Genomic DNA, 17,688 nt, shown 5'->3' with positions numbered 1-17,688 from the left:
GATGATTGCCAGGTGAACTGTGATAAATTCCCAGGGTTATCTGTAATCTACATCTAACAAATAAAGGTGGCTTACTTTCACCAAGAATAACTAGATTTATGGCGCCCTTAAAATGAACTGTTACATCTCAAGGCCCCCTGAGGAGGCAGTGATCTTCAAACCTGGGATATCCAGACATGGATAATTGCAAGGTTAACATCTGGTCACTCTTAATTCACAACTGGTTTGCCTGAGAACATATCTGTAGCCAAGGCTGCTCCTTTTCCACCTCCCTTTTATTATAACTGTTCTCCAACATGAGCAAAAACAGAAGTATGAACCTCACCTGTCAGGAGCACTCTGGAAATAAGTCCTGAACAAGAGATCCTGAACAAGTATTAAACCCCTCAATAACTTGGGCTTAACCCACAGGAGCCTACATCTTTATTAATATTTCCCATTGCTCATTCTCCTACAGGAGAGAGATGGTGATCATTGGGAGTTATTGAGTGGCTCCACTTAGCTCATTCCTCTTAAAAGTCATTGACTCCATTTCATGATTATGTTGCTCAGTTGGTTATTAAAGGTAGAAAGCAAGTTTTACAACTGGTTGGATCAGAACCTGATATTATTATCCCTTATTCTATTCAACAGAATGTTTGACTTTTCCAAACTTCTAATACTTGGCAAGTAGCTTTTGCTAATTTTCCTGGTTAGATAGAAAGTCATTATCCTCATGATAAAATTACTCAATTTGTTTTAGTAACTACATTTATTTTTACACAAATTGTGCATGCTCAACCAATAGTTGGGGCATTATCAGTGTTCACTGATGGGTCAAGTTCAGGTAAAGCAGGTTTATATAGCCATGCTCATATAGAGGTAATGCAAACACCATATACTTCTGCACAATGAGCAGAACTTCAGGCTCTCATTTATTCTTTAAATCATTTTGCAAATGAGTCAATATTTATTCTGATAGTTTATATGCAGTTTCAGTTAGAAAAATATTGAAACTTCACCTATTGGGTACACACCATCAAGAGAGTTATTCAATTTCTTTCATACCTTGCAGAAGACAGTTCAAATGTGTCAACATCTCATCTTTTATAGCTCATATACAACCCACACTAATCCTCCAGGGCCTTTAACATCAGATAAGATAAACTGGTTGCTGTTTGTCAGCAACTGTCATTGTATGACTGTGTACACACTTCATGTTCTTTGCATCATCAAAATGCATCTAGTTTGTGTAAAAAGTTTAATATTACTAGAGAGCAATGTGTCAAATTATACATCAATGCTCACAATGTGTTGTACACATTCTATCTTTACCATCTGAGGTAAATCCCTGCAGGTTACAACCAAATGGTATGGCAAATGTCTATAATTCAATTCCTCAATTTAGCCAACAATGTTATGTTCATGTATACTTATTCCGGATTTATCTTTTGTGAGCTCTTGGACTCATAATACTTGGGAGTGGCTAGTTTCATTTATTGCTTCCATGGTCACAGCTTCAGTGGCCATCTCAAAATATTCAGCATGCAGATTTTCTTAATAATTTGGCTCAGAACACTTCCAAAGCTCTTTTTAATCAGATAAATATTGAGGAAAGGATTGAAGCTAAGTGAGATGCCTTAGAAGCTACTGTCATACTATTGGTAATGAGCTTTCTAAAAGTTCAAGGAAAGACTCAAATGTCATGCTGATTATAAATGCTTATTACTGCTGCCAAATACCTTGTTTCCTAATGGGATTGGGAGGTTAAAAACCATTTATTAGTATTTGGCAGAATAATAACAGCTTGGATCTTTTGGAGTTACATTATCATATTCAAGATATACAAAAAAGTGATTGATATTTCGGATCCTACTTCAAGAGTTAAATGGTTTTAATCCTGGAAACATAATGTTCTCTTTGCTATTAATCCTCTCTTGTATTGTAATCATATGTCACGCCTTCAGAACAAGAATTCAGGTATTTGCAATAGCAACTCATCACCTACTTTTTCAAAGAAAGAAGGGGGAATATGTTGGGAGCCACTCTGGAAACACACGCTTTTAAGTCCTGAGCAAGATACACTCAACAATTATTGCACACCACAATAACTTAAGCTTTACCGCTGCTTGGATAATGAGACATGGCTCCAGGAGTAGGCGTTACCTGGTGGGGTTGAGTTACACTCACCTGTTCCTTTGTAATCCTACCCCTTGCCCCTTTTTTTGGAGAGAAATTTCTAAGAAACAGCATTCCCCAATAAGAGACAACTGCAGAATGTGTGCTCCCTCTCTCATCAGCCTCTTGTGACTCTCTTGCCCCCCTTGTTGGAGCCTGAGGCAGGGAGCTGGGGAAGCCCTCCCGAAGCTCATATAAAAAGGTATTCTGTGTTTGCATGGTATTTTGGGTCACCCCAAATTCACCTGACTTTGGTTCAAAGATATTCTTTGTCTGCATGATATTTTGGGTCACCCCAAATTCACCTGAGTGACTTTGATTCAGTTGCCCGCACTTGGTGGGGGCAGCACTCACCCATTGTGAATGTTCATGCAATAGTACCAAAAGGGCCACCCAAAACAAAAATGCCTGTCATGTGATTTCACCAATTATTTTCATAAAAATTGAGAACATTCAGTTGATAAAAGCTGGAATAACATTGTTAAAACACAGGGGTGAGGTTGTGGCTTGGTGGTAGGGCACTTGCCTAGCACTGGGTTGGATCCTCAGCACCACATTAAAAAAATAATGTAAAGTATTGTGTCTGTCTTCAACTAAAAAAATTTATTTCAAAAAGTTGTTAAACACACTCATCAATGAATAGATATACTATCTATCCAATGATCTTCCTACTGATAAAACTGCCATATTTGTTTCACTGTAAAGTTCTGCTGCTGAAATACAAAGAACTAATTTTAATAAGACTGAAATGTAGGAGTAAAAGAATGTGTAACTTAAAATGGAGAGAATATACTTGGTTAAGGTTTCTTTTGTTTCAACCAGAGATTGAACCCAAGGACACTTAACCTCTGAGCCACATCCCCAGATTCTGTTTTAGGCAGAATCTTGCTAAGTTGCTTGGGGGCCTCGCTAAATTGCTGAGGCTATGAATTTGCAATCCTCCTGCCTCAGCCTCCAGAGAGGCTGGGATTACAGGCATGCACCACCATGACCTGCTGCTTAAGGTTTCTTAAGGCTATCAATACACTGGAAAGTTTGTAATATTTTACACTTATCCCAACATGATAAAAATGTCTACTTTAAAATGTTAAAAGGGTAGCCTCACCAAGTGAGGTGGCACACACTTGTAATCAACTACTCTGGAGGCAAAGCAGAATGATCCCAAGTTCAAGGCCAACCTGGGCAACTCAGAAACACCCCATTTCAAAATAAAGGGCTGGGGCTGAGTGACAGAGCACTTGCTTAGCAAGTAAGAAGCCCTTTGTGCAATCCACAATACAGTCCTCCCAAAAGTTTAAAACTACAATGGCATGTCAAAATGATTAATTGGGGAGTCTGGAGACCTTTTATACATTATACAACACATACTCTGCCTAGGTTTTTTTTTTTTCAGTGCTGGGGATTAAACCAAGAGCCTTACATGTGCTGGGCAAACAGCACTATACAACTGAGCTATATATCCAACCCCCCAAAATCCTTATGAAATGTGTAAGTACCAGAAGTATAAGATTATTTTTTATCTCGGTAAACTTTTTCTACTTAGATAAAATGAGAACCAATAACTTTTGCTTAACAGCAAGTGGGGTCCCATGAACACACAAAGTGCCAAATTAAATAATCACACATTTGATATGAGCTCAATCAGTCAAAATGTAATACTCTAAACCATAATCACAAATTTCCCAGAACACCAAATGCAACCAAATTAAGCGAAGATAACCTCAACATTTTATTATCTTCATAACAAAACAAATGATGAAGCTTAGAACTGGATCACTTGGCCCTGTAATGAAGCAGAAAAAAAAAATACTGAGTTTTGTATTTTGGAAAGAACCACCACTCCATCAATAACATCTTTTCTAAGAGATAATCATGCTATGTATGTTGAAGCAAGTTTCCTCATTCTTCCTTTCCTACTTACAGCAAAACCAACACCAAAAACCTTACACTGAAATCTGAAACTTTCTAAGTATGATACTTAACAAGTATTAGATTTCAAATACTGGGTTTAAGGATGCTCAACCAGTTAAATCTATGTAAATATTCCCAAATCTAAAAAAAAATTCTGGTCCTAAGCATTTCATACAAGGGATACATAACCTGTACTGTCAGCTATGGATAAACATAATAGAGCTATAAATAAGATTATACCTTTCTCTTCTTATCTCCTCCCAGTTCAAAATGCTTGCATCTCTTAATAGCCAGCATTCTTTTAGATCTGCAGTTAGGCTCAACACACTCAAGCCTCAGCACAATCTTCTTTGTAGTTTTAGCCTGGAAAAAAAGCCATATCCTTCATAAATCCTTGCAGAACATCACTTTCTGGATAGGTATGGTGGCACACTTATAATCATCACAATTTGGGAGGCTGAGACTATAGGATTTCGAATTCCAGAACAGCCTCAGCAACTTAGCAAGACCCTGTCTCAATTTTTTTAAAAAAGGAGGGATAGAAATTTGTTAAGGATGCCCAATAGTGAAGCATCCCTTGGTTCAATCCTTGTGCTAAAAAAGGAATAAAAAAAGAAAATTAGGGCTGGGGTTGTAGCTTGGTGGTAGAGCTTCCTAGTACTTGTGTGGCACTGGGTTTGATCCTTGGCACCACATAAAATTAAAACAAAATAAAGATACTGTGTCCCTCTACAACTAAAAAAAAAAATTAAAGAGTCCATGTTTATCTTAAAAAAGAAAATTACTTGTTAAAAAAATGAATATGTTGGGTTCAACACTACTTAAAGCTTTGCAAATGATAGTTGCCATTTGTCTTTGGCTATAAGGAGAAAGTAACATAGTAATAGCAAAAATGGCAGGTTATCCAACTGTCATCAAGTTCTACTAATATCCATCACATCAAATATCCTACAGAGTTTATTAGACTCTCATTATGCCACCTTGAACTTCTGGCCTCTCAGCAGAATGCTGCATAGTTCATATATATTTCATATAATCAAAAAGGAGTGAACCAAGTTTTGTAACTATGTAATAACACAACTTTTCTAATTCATTAAATAGGGTAATATCAATTCTCGCAAGATTGCTTACATCTAAAATTCATGCACATTTGATTGAGTTATCTAACCACTAATAAAATTTTTAGCCTTCCCCTTTAGTCAGAGCTCTGCTGCTCATCTGCAGTTCACAAAAGATCAAGACCTAGACAGAACCTAGACAAGTTATATAAAAGTGAAAAAACATTCAAGCATTCTTTTTACCAGCTTACAGTCACACCATTTATTGAACTCAAGTTACTCTTTAATATTTTCTGGAACCAGGCTGGATGAAAAGAAATGTGTTAAGAGATGCAGTGCTGGAGCAAATCCTATGTTCTAGGCACTGTGCTAATTAAGAAAACTCAGCCTGAGAATAATATATTATTCACAAGGCTAATGGAAGCCTAAATTACTATTGAAAAGTTTGAAGGCTTCGTGAAAGAGGTAGCAGACTGAGAAGCCAAATGAAATTTTTTTTTGCAATTCTGGGGAAATTGATGAATACTGGCCTTCACCAAGCTAAAGGCTCTTCCACTGAGCTATAAACCCAGCCCCAAATAACAATTCTTACTGCACTGAGGAGCTGAGAATTCAGACCTGATGATGGGAGGAGGCAAAATGAAAGGACTTACTGATGTACTAAAACTTCAGTTCTTAGGAAACAGGACATAATCCTTGTTTTTGCCTCTTCCAAAAGAGGACAAAAAATGTAAACGATCAGTGCAGTCCTGTGTCTGTCAGACATCCGGCTCCACTGCCTAGTACATGTCACTGCAGGCACTTGCAATAACTTTGATGAGATTAATGCTATGTGTGTGGGACAGAGATGACAAACGCAAGATCCTTCCCACACATAATAAGGTCCATGTCAATTCATAATCACCACTAACCTTTTTCCTGAAAATTGGCTTGGTCTGCCCACCGTAGCCACTCTGTTTCCTGTCATACCGCCGCTTTCCTGGAAAAAGACGTTGTTTGTTATGGTACACTAAAGATCATAAACCACGACAGACACATGGAAAAAAGTCCTTTGGGTTTTATCTTGAGCTTCCCAGATTAGTGCCTATGTGAGGGCCAGGTGGCGGAAAGGACACCATACTGGGCTCTCCACACACCCCTTCATAAATACCACATCAACACCAAATTAGGCAGAAGCCATCTTACCCTGTGCATACAGAGAATCCTTGCCCTTCTTGTACTGTGTCACTTTATGGGGTTGGTGTTTGCCACATTTCTTACAGAACGTCCGGCGGGTCTTAGGAACGTTCACCTAGTAAACACACCATTCACAAAACGTATCAGACCAAAATGGCCCAATTGCCTCACTGACTCAGCTGCAGGTGAGGAATCCCTCGCCAACTTGATTCTAACTCCTTGCTAACACGCAACGATCCTGTGGCTGCAAAATGTGGTCCAGTCCCATGTGCTTCAAGCACAGCAACCTCTATTAGGCCCCAAAGAGGGAAGAAAGCTTATTAACCTCACCCACGGCTAAGTCTACCTCATAGACCCCATCACTTCAATTTCAGCTCCCAGAGCCTGGTCTCTTCAGGATCTATCCCAGTAATGCTGGGTTTCATTGGGATATCGGGGCCACGCAGGGGCCTGGAGCCACCACAGGACAGTACCGTTTACGCGGCGGTAAGGATTAAGCTGGATGTTACCGGGTCCAAACCCAACGTCCTACCATGTTTGCGGCAGCGTTATCGGCAAGGAAAGAAAGAAAGAGGGCCGGAAACGGAAGTATATAGGAGGTTCCGGCTCGCACTTTCTCGTGGGAATCAGAGAGAGCGACGAAAGAGTACCAGGTTCATGGTGCAGCGACCTCTGGCGGCTGAGAGGACTGGATTCCTAGCCGAGGGTGGGAGCTTCAAGGAAGGGCTCTCTTCTCCTCCATTTCCTCCAGCCTCCAGACTTTGCAACTTTTCATTTTTGGCGGGCGTTGCTACGTAGTATCGTTAAGTGAAGGAAGCAGGGCTCTTTCCAGACTTTCTGGCCTCCCTGTCCCTGAGGGAAGCCGAGACCAGGGTAGAGTGGAGGAGCTCTTCATCTCTGCATTTTATTCCTGTTCCACCTCAGGTATGCTGGGAGCATGTTTCACAGTGAATGGTTCAAAGAAGGAATTGGAAAGAGCAAATTGCGCCAGTTAATTTATCACGTGGTCAATAGGTCTATTCAACAAATGTTTATTGAATGCCTATTCTGTGTCAGGCACTGTTCTAAGGGAGGGACACAATAATATACTCAGAAATATAAAATTATGAATTGAGTTCTTCAAAGAAAAGGAACAATGATCCATATTAAAGCAACACATTTAGCTGATGGAGTTAGTTGGCTGCTGTAGGTTAGGGTAAGTGAAATTGAAATCGTTCAGCTCCTGCAACAGTAGTTAGCAGGAGATGAACTCTAGGTTTCAAGGCAGTTCAGCAGAGGAAGGCTGAGGGTATTGAGCTTCAAAATGGATTGTCTACTACAATTCTCACAGTAATTCTAGGTTAACAAATTGAGGCCATGTAATGTTAAGTGATTTACCCAATGTCAACAGTATTTAATAGATCCAGGATACAAATCTGAGTAGTCTAACTCCAGAGCCTGGGTTCCTTTACAATTAGGCAATACCGCTATTGTGGCCTGCTAATTATAATACCTAACAATTATGGATCACTTATGTGCTAGATATTCTCCCAACCACTTTGCATACAACCTCTTGAAAACCACCACAGGAGGCTTGTGCCATTATTAATATGTATCAGGAGAGAAAACTGAGGTATAAGGAGCATTAAACTCACTTATCTGAAATCACACAGGTTATTTTTTAAGCTGGAATGTGATCTTAGGTCATCTAACACTATAGCCTTGCACTTAACTGCTGTACCACACAGGTGAAGCAGGGATGTCAGCAGGGTAGAGAATAGTAAGGACAGAGAGTTGGATTGGGATGCAGGAGGAGGTGGCAGTGGATTAGGGTATAAGGAACTATGAGAGCCTAAAGTATCCTGTTTGCTCCAGGAATGCCAATGAGTCCTGAGCTGACTCTCTGATCACTCCTTTTTTTATGATCTCGGGACTAAGTTATTAAAAACATTACCATTACCTGCTGCATTTTTTTTAAGTTTCTTTGCCAAACTGCCAGCTTGAAACCTCACAGCATCTTCTTCTCTCCAGACTTTAAAGCAATGATACCGGTCTTTAGGGAATTTCTAAAGGTTTGTATGTCAATTGCATGGAAATATGAAGATAGAAAACATGGGTCCTCTTCTTCTAATCAACCTTTGTTCTATCATTCCCTATGTGGCATGACTTAAAGTTTTTTGAGTTTTTTTTTTATTGCTGTTGTTTATTTTAAAATATTTAATTGAAAAATTACATATATTCAAGATATCCAGTGTGATTATTTGCTATTCATATAAATTGTGTAATAATTATCAGAGTCAAGTTAACACATCCATCATTGCCATTTTGTGCATGTGTAGGAATAAGAACACTTAAATCTGTTATCTTATCAAATTTCAAGTAAACGGTATAGTATTAACTGTCATCACATGCTATATATTAGAGCCCCAGAACTTATTCATCTATACATCAATCCTGATCTCTGTTTTGGAAATGATCTTGTTTATTAATTTTCCCATAAAGTGAGGCACTCTGAATTTAACACAAGACTGTAGTTGTGACCTTGTCTTGCAGAATAGGTAGCATGTTCACTTTTCTCTTTCTTAATTCTACAAGGAAATCTAATGTTACCTTGGGTTTTTGGGCAACCATCTAACTGATGTGACATATTTCTTGATAACTATCTGCAAAAACCCTGAACCATTTTTACAAATGTTACTGCTCCCCTAGTTTTACTTGGAGTCATTTTCTTGGAATGGGAGGATGGTAACTGGGAATTGAAACCAGCAGCACTGGGCTGGAGATGTGGCTCAAGCGGTAGTGCGCTCACCTGGCATACGTGTGGCCTGGGTTCGATCCTCAGCACCACATACAAATAAAGATGTTGTGTCTGCCGAAAACTAAAAAATAAGTATTAAAATTCTCTCTCTTTAAAAAAAAGAAACCAGTGGCACTTTACCACTGAGCTATATCCACAGTTCTTTTTATTCATTTGTTTATTTTAATTTTGAGACATGGTCTTGGTGAAGCTGGCCTCCAACTTGAAGTCCTCCTGCCTCTTTCTCCTGAATTGCTGGGATAACAGGTGTGCACTACTGTGCCAAATTTACCTGAAGTCATTTGAATTTCAAAGTTTAGGCTCAGTTATAGGGCATCACCCTTAGGCCTGGTAAAATACCCTTTGTTGAATTTGACTTCTCACACCAGGTGGTCAAGGATCTTTTTGGACCTGAGTCTGTCATTCCAAGTAGTTCATACAAACTTGCACTACTCAGCACTATTCAGACTAGATAGGCTACTTTATCTGTCTTTCTCAAAGAAATATTGAGCAGGATAGCACCAAGAACCAAACCTTAATATTACATTGGGAATCTGAGGTGACACTTAGCCATTCATTTGCACTATTTGAGTACAGTAGTTTGATATGGACAAGTGTGTTAGAGGAGCAGTTATGGGCATTGGGTGAAGAGCCTAGGTTCACTTTGTCCTTTCCCTAGTCCTCCTCTCTGTCTGGATTTCCGTTTTGTGCATATCAACTCCCAGTTCCCATCCCAAGATGAACCTGGGCAAAAGATGAGGCATGTGATAATAAGCAGCATCTGGCTGAAGAAAAAGTGAGGCAAGGTAAAATGCAGTAAGTACCTGTGGCCAACACTCAGGCAGTGAATGGAGCAGCTATTTCAGGAGACTAATGAAAGAATATATATAATTTGTCAATAAAGTAGGGAGATCTGTACAACACTCACTGCCCATCTGTCTTGTGCAGATATGAAGATTAATCACTCTATCATCCTACCAAAGTTTATCTTTTAAAAATACTGTTGCCTTAAAAATTCTGATGGACTCATGGGAACTGTGATCCATTTCTACATTAGGGTACAGCACTACAGGGCAAGAAAATATGGGAGTGCCACATAAGTTAAGGTGGGCAAGCAGATCAGTTACAAGGGGTTCTGCCATCACCAGGGTCTGCAGGCAACACTGTTTGCATTTCCTCAGAGAATCTTGAGGGAGAAGATTGTAGTTGGAAACATAGCCTGGGAGGCTTCTGTGGAAACATCCAGGCTTCAAGTAACACACATAAGTCTTGTTTCCTGTTTTATAGGATTAAAGAGAAAAGTGTTATTTGTTAATCCCTGAGGCCAAATCTTAAATGGAGAAAATCAACATTCATGGAAAATGGGGAAGGGCATGAGTCTTTGTGTGGGTTTACATCTTGGCATTTTTATCTGTAGAAAAAAAAAGTGCTTTCTTAGAAAATGACTCAGCAGGGGAAGTCTTGTCTGTACCTTTGTCAGGCTGCGTACTTTTGGGTCCCTGTCTGAGTACTCTCCTTCCTTTACTATAGAGTTTAATTGTGTGACCCTGAGTCTCCTGCCTCAAAGGAGGTAGACTCTAAAGACACCCCTCTTGGGCAGTCCCTTTGTTCTGCACCATATTTGGCACACACACACCCCCAAGCCTCCTTTCTCTGTGCTATTTCCATAATCCTTTATCTCAAGATGGGCAGCCTGATGATCTGACTACTCATCCCAGCCCCTTGTAGAGTCTCAGTGGCCCTAGTAATGTTGAGAAATATTCTTTCAGAGCTGGACTCAAGATAGTAGTGTCAGAGGTCCCAACCAAATGAGGGGCGGGGACAATTGTGGGGGTGGAATAAGGACAGCAGCAGGGAACCAGATACCATGCTGCTGAGAAGAAGAAAAAAAAAGACATTGGTTTAAGTCAGGAAACAAAAAAAGGGAACTGAGTGGCTGTGAAAGGGTGGGGTTTGCTCAGACTGTCCTTCCTCTCTGGACTGTAAGAATATGTCTCCAGAGCCAGTGTCTTCGGAGATCGAGTGCTACCTTCCAAGTCCTGGCATCTCAATGCATCTGGGAAGCTACCTCCATTAAGTCAGAACCAAGGTGGGTCTGGGGAATGGCAGGGGATGGACAGCAGCAGCAGCAAGTACCTCTCTTGGGACCCCTTAAGACCAGAGAGAAAGCATGGCTGATGCCATATATTTGCTGGTAGAGGAGGCTGGTGGAGGGTGGGAGTGTCATCAGCACAAGGCCCCAGCAGTCTGTTCCAGTGATGAGAGGGGCTATATGGGTCCTTTCCAGAGAGGGCTGTGGGGGGAACAGGAAGAGAAAAAAGTTATCTGAGGTGACCATCTGAACAGGTAGCGAATGTTGGAAGGGGACACCTCTGCAAAACATGCTAGAAAAGAAATAATGCAGTTGGCAGTAAGGTTAAAAAAAAAAAAACTTTGGTCAAATATCACTTGAAGACTCCAAATATATATTGGGTCAATGAGGCCCTTAGATGAAATTCTAAGAGGCAACCTATCTAGGAAAATGGTAAATGCTCACATGCACAATAGACAGTGCAAGCTGGGGAAAGGCCCTGGCTAGACTAAGGTGCTAAGCTACAAGCCTTGATCTGCATCAGGCCCAATATCGCCAGGATCAGATCTGGCTGGTTGAAAGGATTGTGTGGATGCTGTGCCAACCTCATGGTAATAGTGGATAAGAGACTGGGCCAGAATAAAGAAGCCTCCACCTCAGCCCAGGCAGTGTGGCCAACCCTGAAGATCATGGTGAAGATTTCTCTTCCTACCATTGCCATGTGCACAGCTTACTTTTCTCCTGTCTTCATTATTTATCCTCTCATTTCCTCTCCATTTCTCCTTTCCTTCATCTTCTCTTCCTTTCTCTACCTGTATCCCCTCTTCTTTACATCCTCCTTTATTTTATTCATCACCATATCCCTGATGCAGAGTCAGCACTTAATAAATAATCATTGAATTGAATTTAATTTTACTTTCCCCTTTCTCCTCTGGCTCTTTACCATCCCCCTCTTTTGCCTAGTACCCTTCCTACTGATTTATTGGAAGTAGTTAATGTATAAATAAATGTAAATACATTAAAACAGGGCCTGACAATAATAAGTACTCTATCTCAGCATTTGCTATTATTTTTATTATGCCTAGGGCCTGCCAATGTCTTCACAAATCATATCCAGAGCAAATAGTTTAGCATTTAGAGTAAAAGGGATTGCTGACCCTGATCAAGACATTCTTGGAGGAGTTGTCAGACCTCCAAATGGAATCACAATTTCCTGGCTACCCAGTTCTCAGAGACAAAAAATTCCATGTGTGCATTTCAAGAGACAGAACAGCAGCAAAGTCCAAAGGCTGGGGTAGGGGAGTTTATACAGCTCAGGGGCTGTCTTCTTTGCTGTTAGTTGTGTATTAGTTCTGCTCCTTCTCTCATTTTGTATGCCAAGCCTCTGAAGCAAGAGTGGTACAGCCTCTCTGGAGCCTCAGTTATTTGATAAAAGTGTCACCCTCAAAATAAGCCATAAAATATAGATATTTGTGGAAACTTAAAGCATTACACCTAAACAATATTTCTTAGGGCCTGCCCTATCTACTCTATTCTGGCCCCTTTATATTCATGCTAAACTACTGCTTGTGTTAAAGTCTAAATTCCAGTTGTGTATGGCTATTGGTGTTTTTGTTTAGAATCCTTTGTAAATTCCTTATGGTAAGAACTAGTATAACTTTCCATCCACTTCTAGGGTATTGGTGCAGTTTTACATTATCACTATGATTTATTATTTCCATTCGAGCAAATTTCCTATATAGTTTCCTTTCAGTGGACTAGACCATACCAGGAAGTTGCTTGGGTATAAGGGGAAGATATGGCTTTTGAAAACCAGTTTGGGTGTTCTCCAAAGAGTCATCAGATACCTGATACTTTTCCCTCAGTAATGCTGAGATCTGATTGCTAACTTCTGAGAATAAGGGAGAGCTAGGTTTTTCAGTGAGGCAGTACACAATAAGAAGATAGAGAAGAGACTTGACTCCAAAGCTGCTTCGTTATGCATGAAGCCATCAAGGGGGAGGGGAAGGTAGAACTCCTCTGAGGACCCTGAAACAATTGGGCCACGTGTGACTTTCAGTTTCTATGGAGATTCATGTTCAGCGACTGTGGGGGATTTGAGAGCATTACAAACCTAGAAGCTTTAATCCCACACTTTCATCCCCACTCTTTGAAAGCCCTCACCATAAACCTCCGTGAAATGAAAATAAACTACATTCTATTAACTGTATGGAAATTCTAGAATCAAGAGAAATTAAATTGTAGATAGGTGTAAGATTGGAATATACTAGAACTGGAGATCACTGACTTGATGAAAAAATAAGTTAGTCTGCTATAAAATCAAAATTTAAAAAGTGATTGCAGGTGCTGGGGATGTGGCTCAAGCAGTGGCGCGCTCGCCTGGTATGCGTGCGGCCCCAGTTAGATACTCAGCACCACATACAAAGATGTTATGTCCGTGGAAAACTAAAAAATAAATATTAAAAAATTCTCTCTCTCTCTCTCTCTCTCTCTCTCTCTTAAAAAAAGTGATTGCAAATGGAGCAGAAAAGAGATAAGGATGGGGGGCTGTGAATATAGCTTAGCTGGTAGGGTGCTTCCTCACATACACAAGGCCCTGGGTTCAATCCCCAGCACCACATACAAAAAAAAAAATGAATGTTTGCTGGGCATGGTGGTGTATGCCTTTAATTCCAGCAGCTCAGGAAGCTGAGGCAGGAGGATTGCAAGTTCAAAGCCAACCTCAGCAAAAGCAAGGCACTAAGCTACTCAGTGAGACCCTGTCACTAAATAAAATACAAAATAGGGCTGGAGATATGGCTCAGTGGTCAAGTTCCTCTGAGTTCAATCCCCGGTACCCCCCGCCTCCCAAAAAGAAACAGATCTTATTTAGAAAGAGATATGTTGAATAGATGATGGATAGATAGATTTTTTTTAAAAAAACAAGCAAATCATAAATAGTATGTGCGATGATTTCAAATATAATAAGAAAATGCACAGAAAAAATATAAAGAAATATGCCAAGAGATTATTGCATCTGGATAATAAGCTGATAACTGATTTTTTTCTTTTTAATACTCCTGTGCTTGAAACTTGTCTATAATGAATGTGTTATTTTGATATGGAAGGACAAACAAAATGTTTAAACCAGCTGGGTGTGGTGGTTTTCACCATAATCCCATCAAGTTGGAAGGCTGAAGCATGAGGATCACAAGTTTGAGGTCAGCCTGGACAATTTAGCAAGAACTTGTCTCAAAATAAAAATAAATAAAAAAGGCTAGGGATGTAACTCAGTGGTAGAGTGACCCAGTTCTGTATCCAACGTGCCACAATACACACACACACACACACACACACACATTTTAAACTAAAGAAAACAAAAATAAACTTGGGGGAAAAAAGGCCAAAGAGGCACAGAAGATGGAATACCCTAGCAGTGACCCTTAGGATGGAGGGACAAAACTGAAAGTATGACACCAATCTGACACTGACTGTAAACTTGTGGATTGAATGTCTGTCTCTTCTTCCAGGATCACTTGCCCAGAAGCTATTGTTTCTAGTGCAGGGTAAAAGAGATGATGAATCACTGAGATTAAGAAATTTCCAAAACAACAGAAGAAAAATGTAAAATGGAAACCATATAAAATGGTATGGAAAGAATCAGAACCCCCAGACCTGTTGGAAATGACTATTGCAGATCAGAACTTTCCTGGTTTGCACGTAGCCCAAAATCTAATTTTGCCTGGAAGTCTTCCCCACAAATCTGGTTACCTGTAGCACTGACAATGAAGCTTATCACAAAATGATTAGGTTTCACTGGAGTCAGAACAGAGCTTATTGAGAATGTAATAAGATTAATTAAGTTATTTTGTCCCTATGATTATAATATTTTAAAGACTTTTCTTCTGGTTCCAAGGCCAAGAAATTCTCAATCAAAATCTCAATTAGGAGCTGGGGATATAGCTCAATTGGTAGAGCCTACCTCCCATGCACAAGGTCCCCAGCATATCTCTCTCTCTCTCTCTCTCTCTCTCTCTCTCTCTCTCTCTCTCTCTCTCTCTCTCTCTCTCTCACACACACACACACACACACACACACACACACACACATCTCAATCAGAACCTGAGTGATGCTTCTTAGGACTGACAAGAAATATTTGGTAGAAAAAAGTTAGCCCATCTGTTATATTCTCCCTCTAGAGTCAATTGATGATTTTACCAGATTTTATAATGAAGCATCAGAAAGATATAAGTAAAAAGGGAACAAGGAATAACATGAAATGTATACTCCAATAGATAAAATGGAACTGGAACCCGGGGAGCTGGGGTTATGGCTCAGAAAACCCTAGAGATAGAGAAGAGTGGGTGTCTAACCTAAAACTGTGCTTTCATTCTGCTAAACATAAAACACCCTCCCCCAAAAAACAGCATCAAGTGACTAGGAATCCACCAGTGAGAAAAGAATCTCCTTGAAGGGGATTTAAGGAAGGAAGACTAAAAAAATTAATAAAAACCAAACAAAAAACAACAACAAGAGCAACAACAAAAATCCTGGTGAAACTGAGAAGAGCTCTCATGTAACAAGGACAACTGTTAACAGGGACAGATCACTCATACCAGCCTGGAGGAATATGAAGAGGAAAGTAACCCAGGCTCCAGGATGCTCTCTCATCCCCCATATTCACCAACATTTCCTTCTTGCTGAACATTCATAGAAGATGCAGAGGAGTCTTTCCCAGCTGCTCTTTGATGATAGCCATGGGGAATGACAGGGTGCTGAGGTGGATGTCATCATACCTCATTGAAGGCAAAAAGAAAGTCCAGGAGGTAATGAAGTACCACAGAAACAGTAAAGATTGATTGCATGATATAGCAGGGATATAGATGGGTGAGTTTGGACAAGTCATGTAATCTCTGTGAGTCTTGGATTTCTTATCTGTTTGTCGTGAAGAATAAATGAAATTAACACATGTGAAATGTCTGTCAGGGGCTAGGGAGTTGCAGGTGCAGAGCTTGCCTGCTGTGTACAAGGCCCTTGGCTCAATCTCCAGCATTGCAAAAATATAAATAAATAAAAAACAAAATAAAATGCCTGACAGGTAGATGGCACTCAGAGAAATAGAAGTTCTGTTCCATCCCTCTACAGAGAGAAAGGGAATGATCAGAATCTTTCTGGCCATTAAGTATACTTTAAAGGAAAAATAAAGAGAAAACACTGCTTCTTGGAAATTCTAGTTAAGTAGTTATTTAAAGTACTCTTGTACTAGATATTTCTAACTATCCTCTCATGGACTCTCCCAATCATAAGCAGGCTGTGTAGGTTTTGGAATTTTACTCTAGTGTTGTCCTTAATAGTGTTTTCTCTTATAAGCAAGATAATAGCCAATGATGGTTTAGTTTACTGATTGTGTAACTACCATTTATATTAATTCCTTGGTATAGTGCAGTTATATGATGGCTGAACTCATATGTTAATAAGCTTTGTCTTTCTGAATTCTGTTGCAAAAGGTGGCTATGTGAAAATTCTTGCATTTGTAGTTTTTTTTATCACAATACCTTTATTTTATTTATTTTTATGTGGGGCTGAGGATCAAACCCAGGGCTTCACACCTGCTACGTGAGCACTCTACCTCTGAGCCCCAGCCCACATTTGTAATTTAATACAAAGAACATTGCAAGGTGTTGTAGAGTATGTCTGTAATCCCAGCAGCTGGGGAGGCTGAGGCAGGAGGAGCACAATTTCAAAGCTAGCTTTAGAAACTTAGTAAGGCCATAAGCAACTCAGTGAGATCCTGTCTCTAAATAAAATATAAAAAAGGGCTGGGGATGTGGTTCAGTGGTTAACTGCCTCTGGGTTCAATCCCTGGTACAAAACAAACAAAACATTATCACACTGATGGGGCTGGGGTTTTGGCTTGCCTAGCATAAGTGAGGCAGTGGGTTCGATCTCAGCACCACATAAAAAATAAATAAATAAACAAAATAAAGGTATTGTGTCCATCTACAACTAAAAAAGAAATTCTTTAAAAAAGCCATTATAACATTGATACTGATACTCTATGCTTTAAAGAATTTTGTCTTTCTCCCCTTTCTCCTCTTTTTTTCTCTATATGAACAACCGTGTGTGTGTGTGTGTGTGTGTGTGTGTGTGTGTGTGTGAGACATTATGTCACCTCCATTTCCATCCCACCTCACACCCCTTGAATGAGGTTCAGGGTAGGCCCTACTATGCATAATTTATGGTCAAATTGACTGTACACTGCTAATATCGTTAGAGGAAAAAAACTGGGACCTTCCACAATGAGTACACATGGATGCTCTGCCTTCTAATGCAAACCCAACCATCCAGAAGACATAAAGATGGACATTTATATTTTTACATTATTGGTTGATGGAATGATGGTGCCTACAGAAGAACTACCACACTTTCAAGCTACATGACTCTGTACTAAATCACAAGGGATAGGAGAAAAGTATCCAAAGAAGGAGATACCAAACCATGGAAACCCCAGTAATACTCTGGTTCAGTGATCTAGATGTTGATGCCATTTCACTTCTTTC

The 17,688-nt window shown here is 39.9% G+C and overlaps 2 protein-coding genes across 5 annotated transcripts in view; one reads left to right on the top strand and one right to left on the bottom strand.

Moving 5' to 3' along the window:
* Positions 1-3,862: 3,862 nt before the first annotated feature.
* On the bottom strand, positions 3,863-6,969 carry Rpl36a (ribosomal protein L36a). Its single transcript, XM_005340710.5, has 5 exons — positions 6,835-6,969; positions 6,312-6,417; positions 6,038-6,105; positions 4,309-4,431; positions 3,863-3,940 (listed from the first exon to the last, which is right to left on the bottom strand). Exons 1-5 carry the CDS (start codon positions 6,835-6,837, stop codon positions 3,920-3,922), a joined length of 321 nt encoding a protein of 106 aa, XP_005340767.2. The 5' UTR covers positions 6,838-6,969; the 3' UTR covers positions 3,863-3,919.
* A 39-nt stretch (positions 6,970-7,008) lies between these two features.
* Positions 7,009-17,688, top strand: part of Btk (Bruton tyrosine kinase) — a 38,075-nt gene continuing 27,395 nt past the window's right edge. For 2 of the 4 annotated variants that reach the window (XM_013365376.4, XM_021720483.3), the window contains exon 1: positions 7,009-7,226. The gene's annotated coding sequence lies outside the window, so the exon portion shown is untranslated. Of the gene's footprint in view, positions 7,227-11,026; positions 11,168-17,688 lie in introns of those variants that run through there. The other 2 variants (XM_005340689.5, XM_040283504.2) reach the window with 2 other exon arrangements.

Source organism: Ictidomys tridecemlineatus, chromosome X (assembly GCF_052094955.1).
Source record: "Ictidomys tridecemlineatus isolate mIctTri1 chromosome X, mIctTri1.hap1, whole genome shotgun sequence".
Lineage (NCBI taxonomy): Eukaryota > Metazoa > Chordata > Mammalia > Rodentia > Sciuridae > Ictidomys > Ictidomys tridecemlineatus.
Note: the sequence above shows the minus strand (reverse complement) of the source record. Positions and strands in the feature narration are given on the sequence as shown.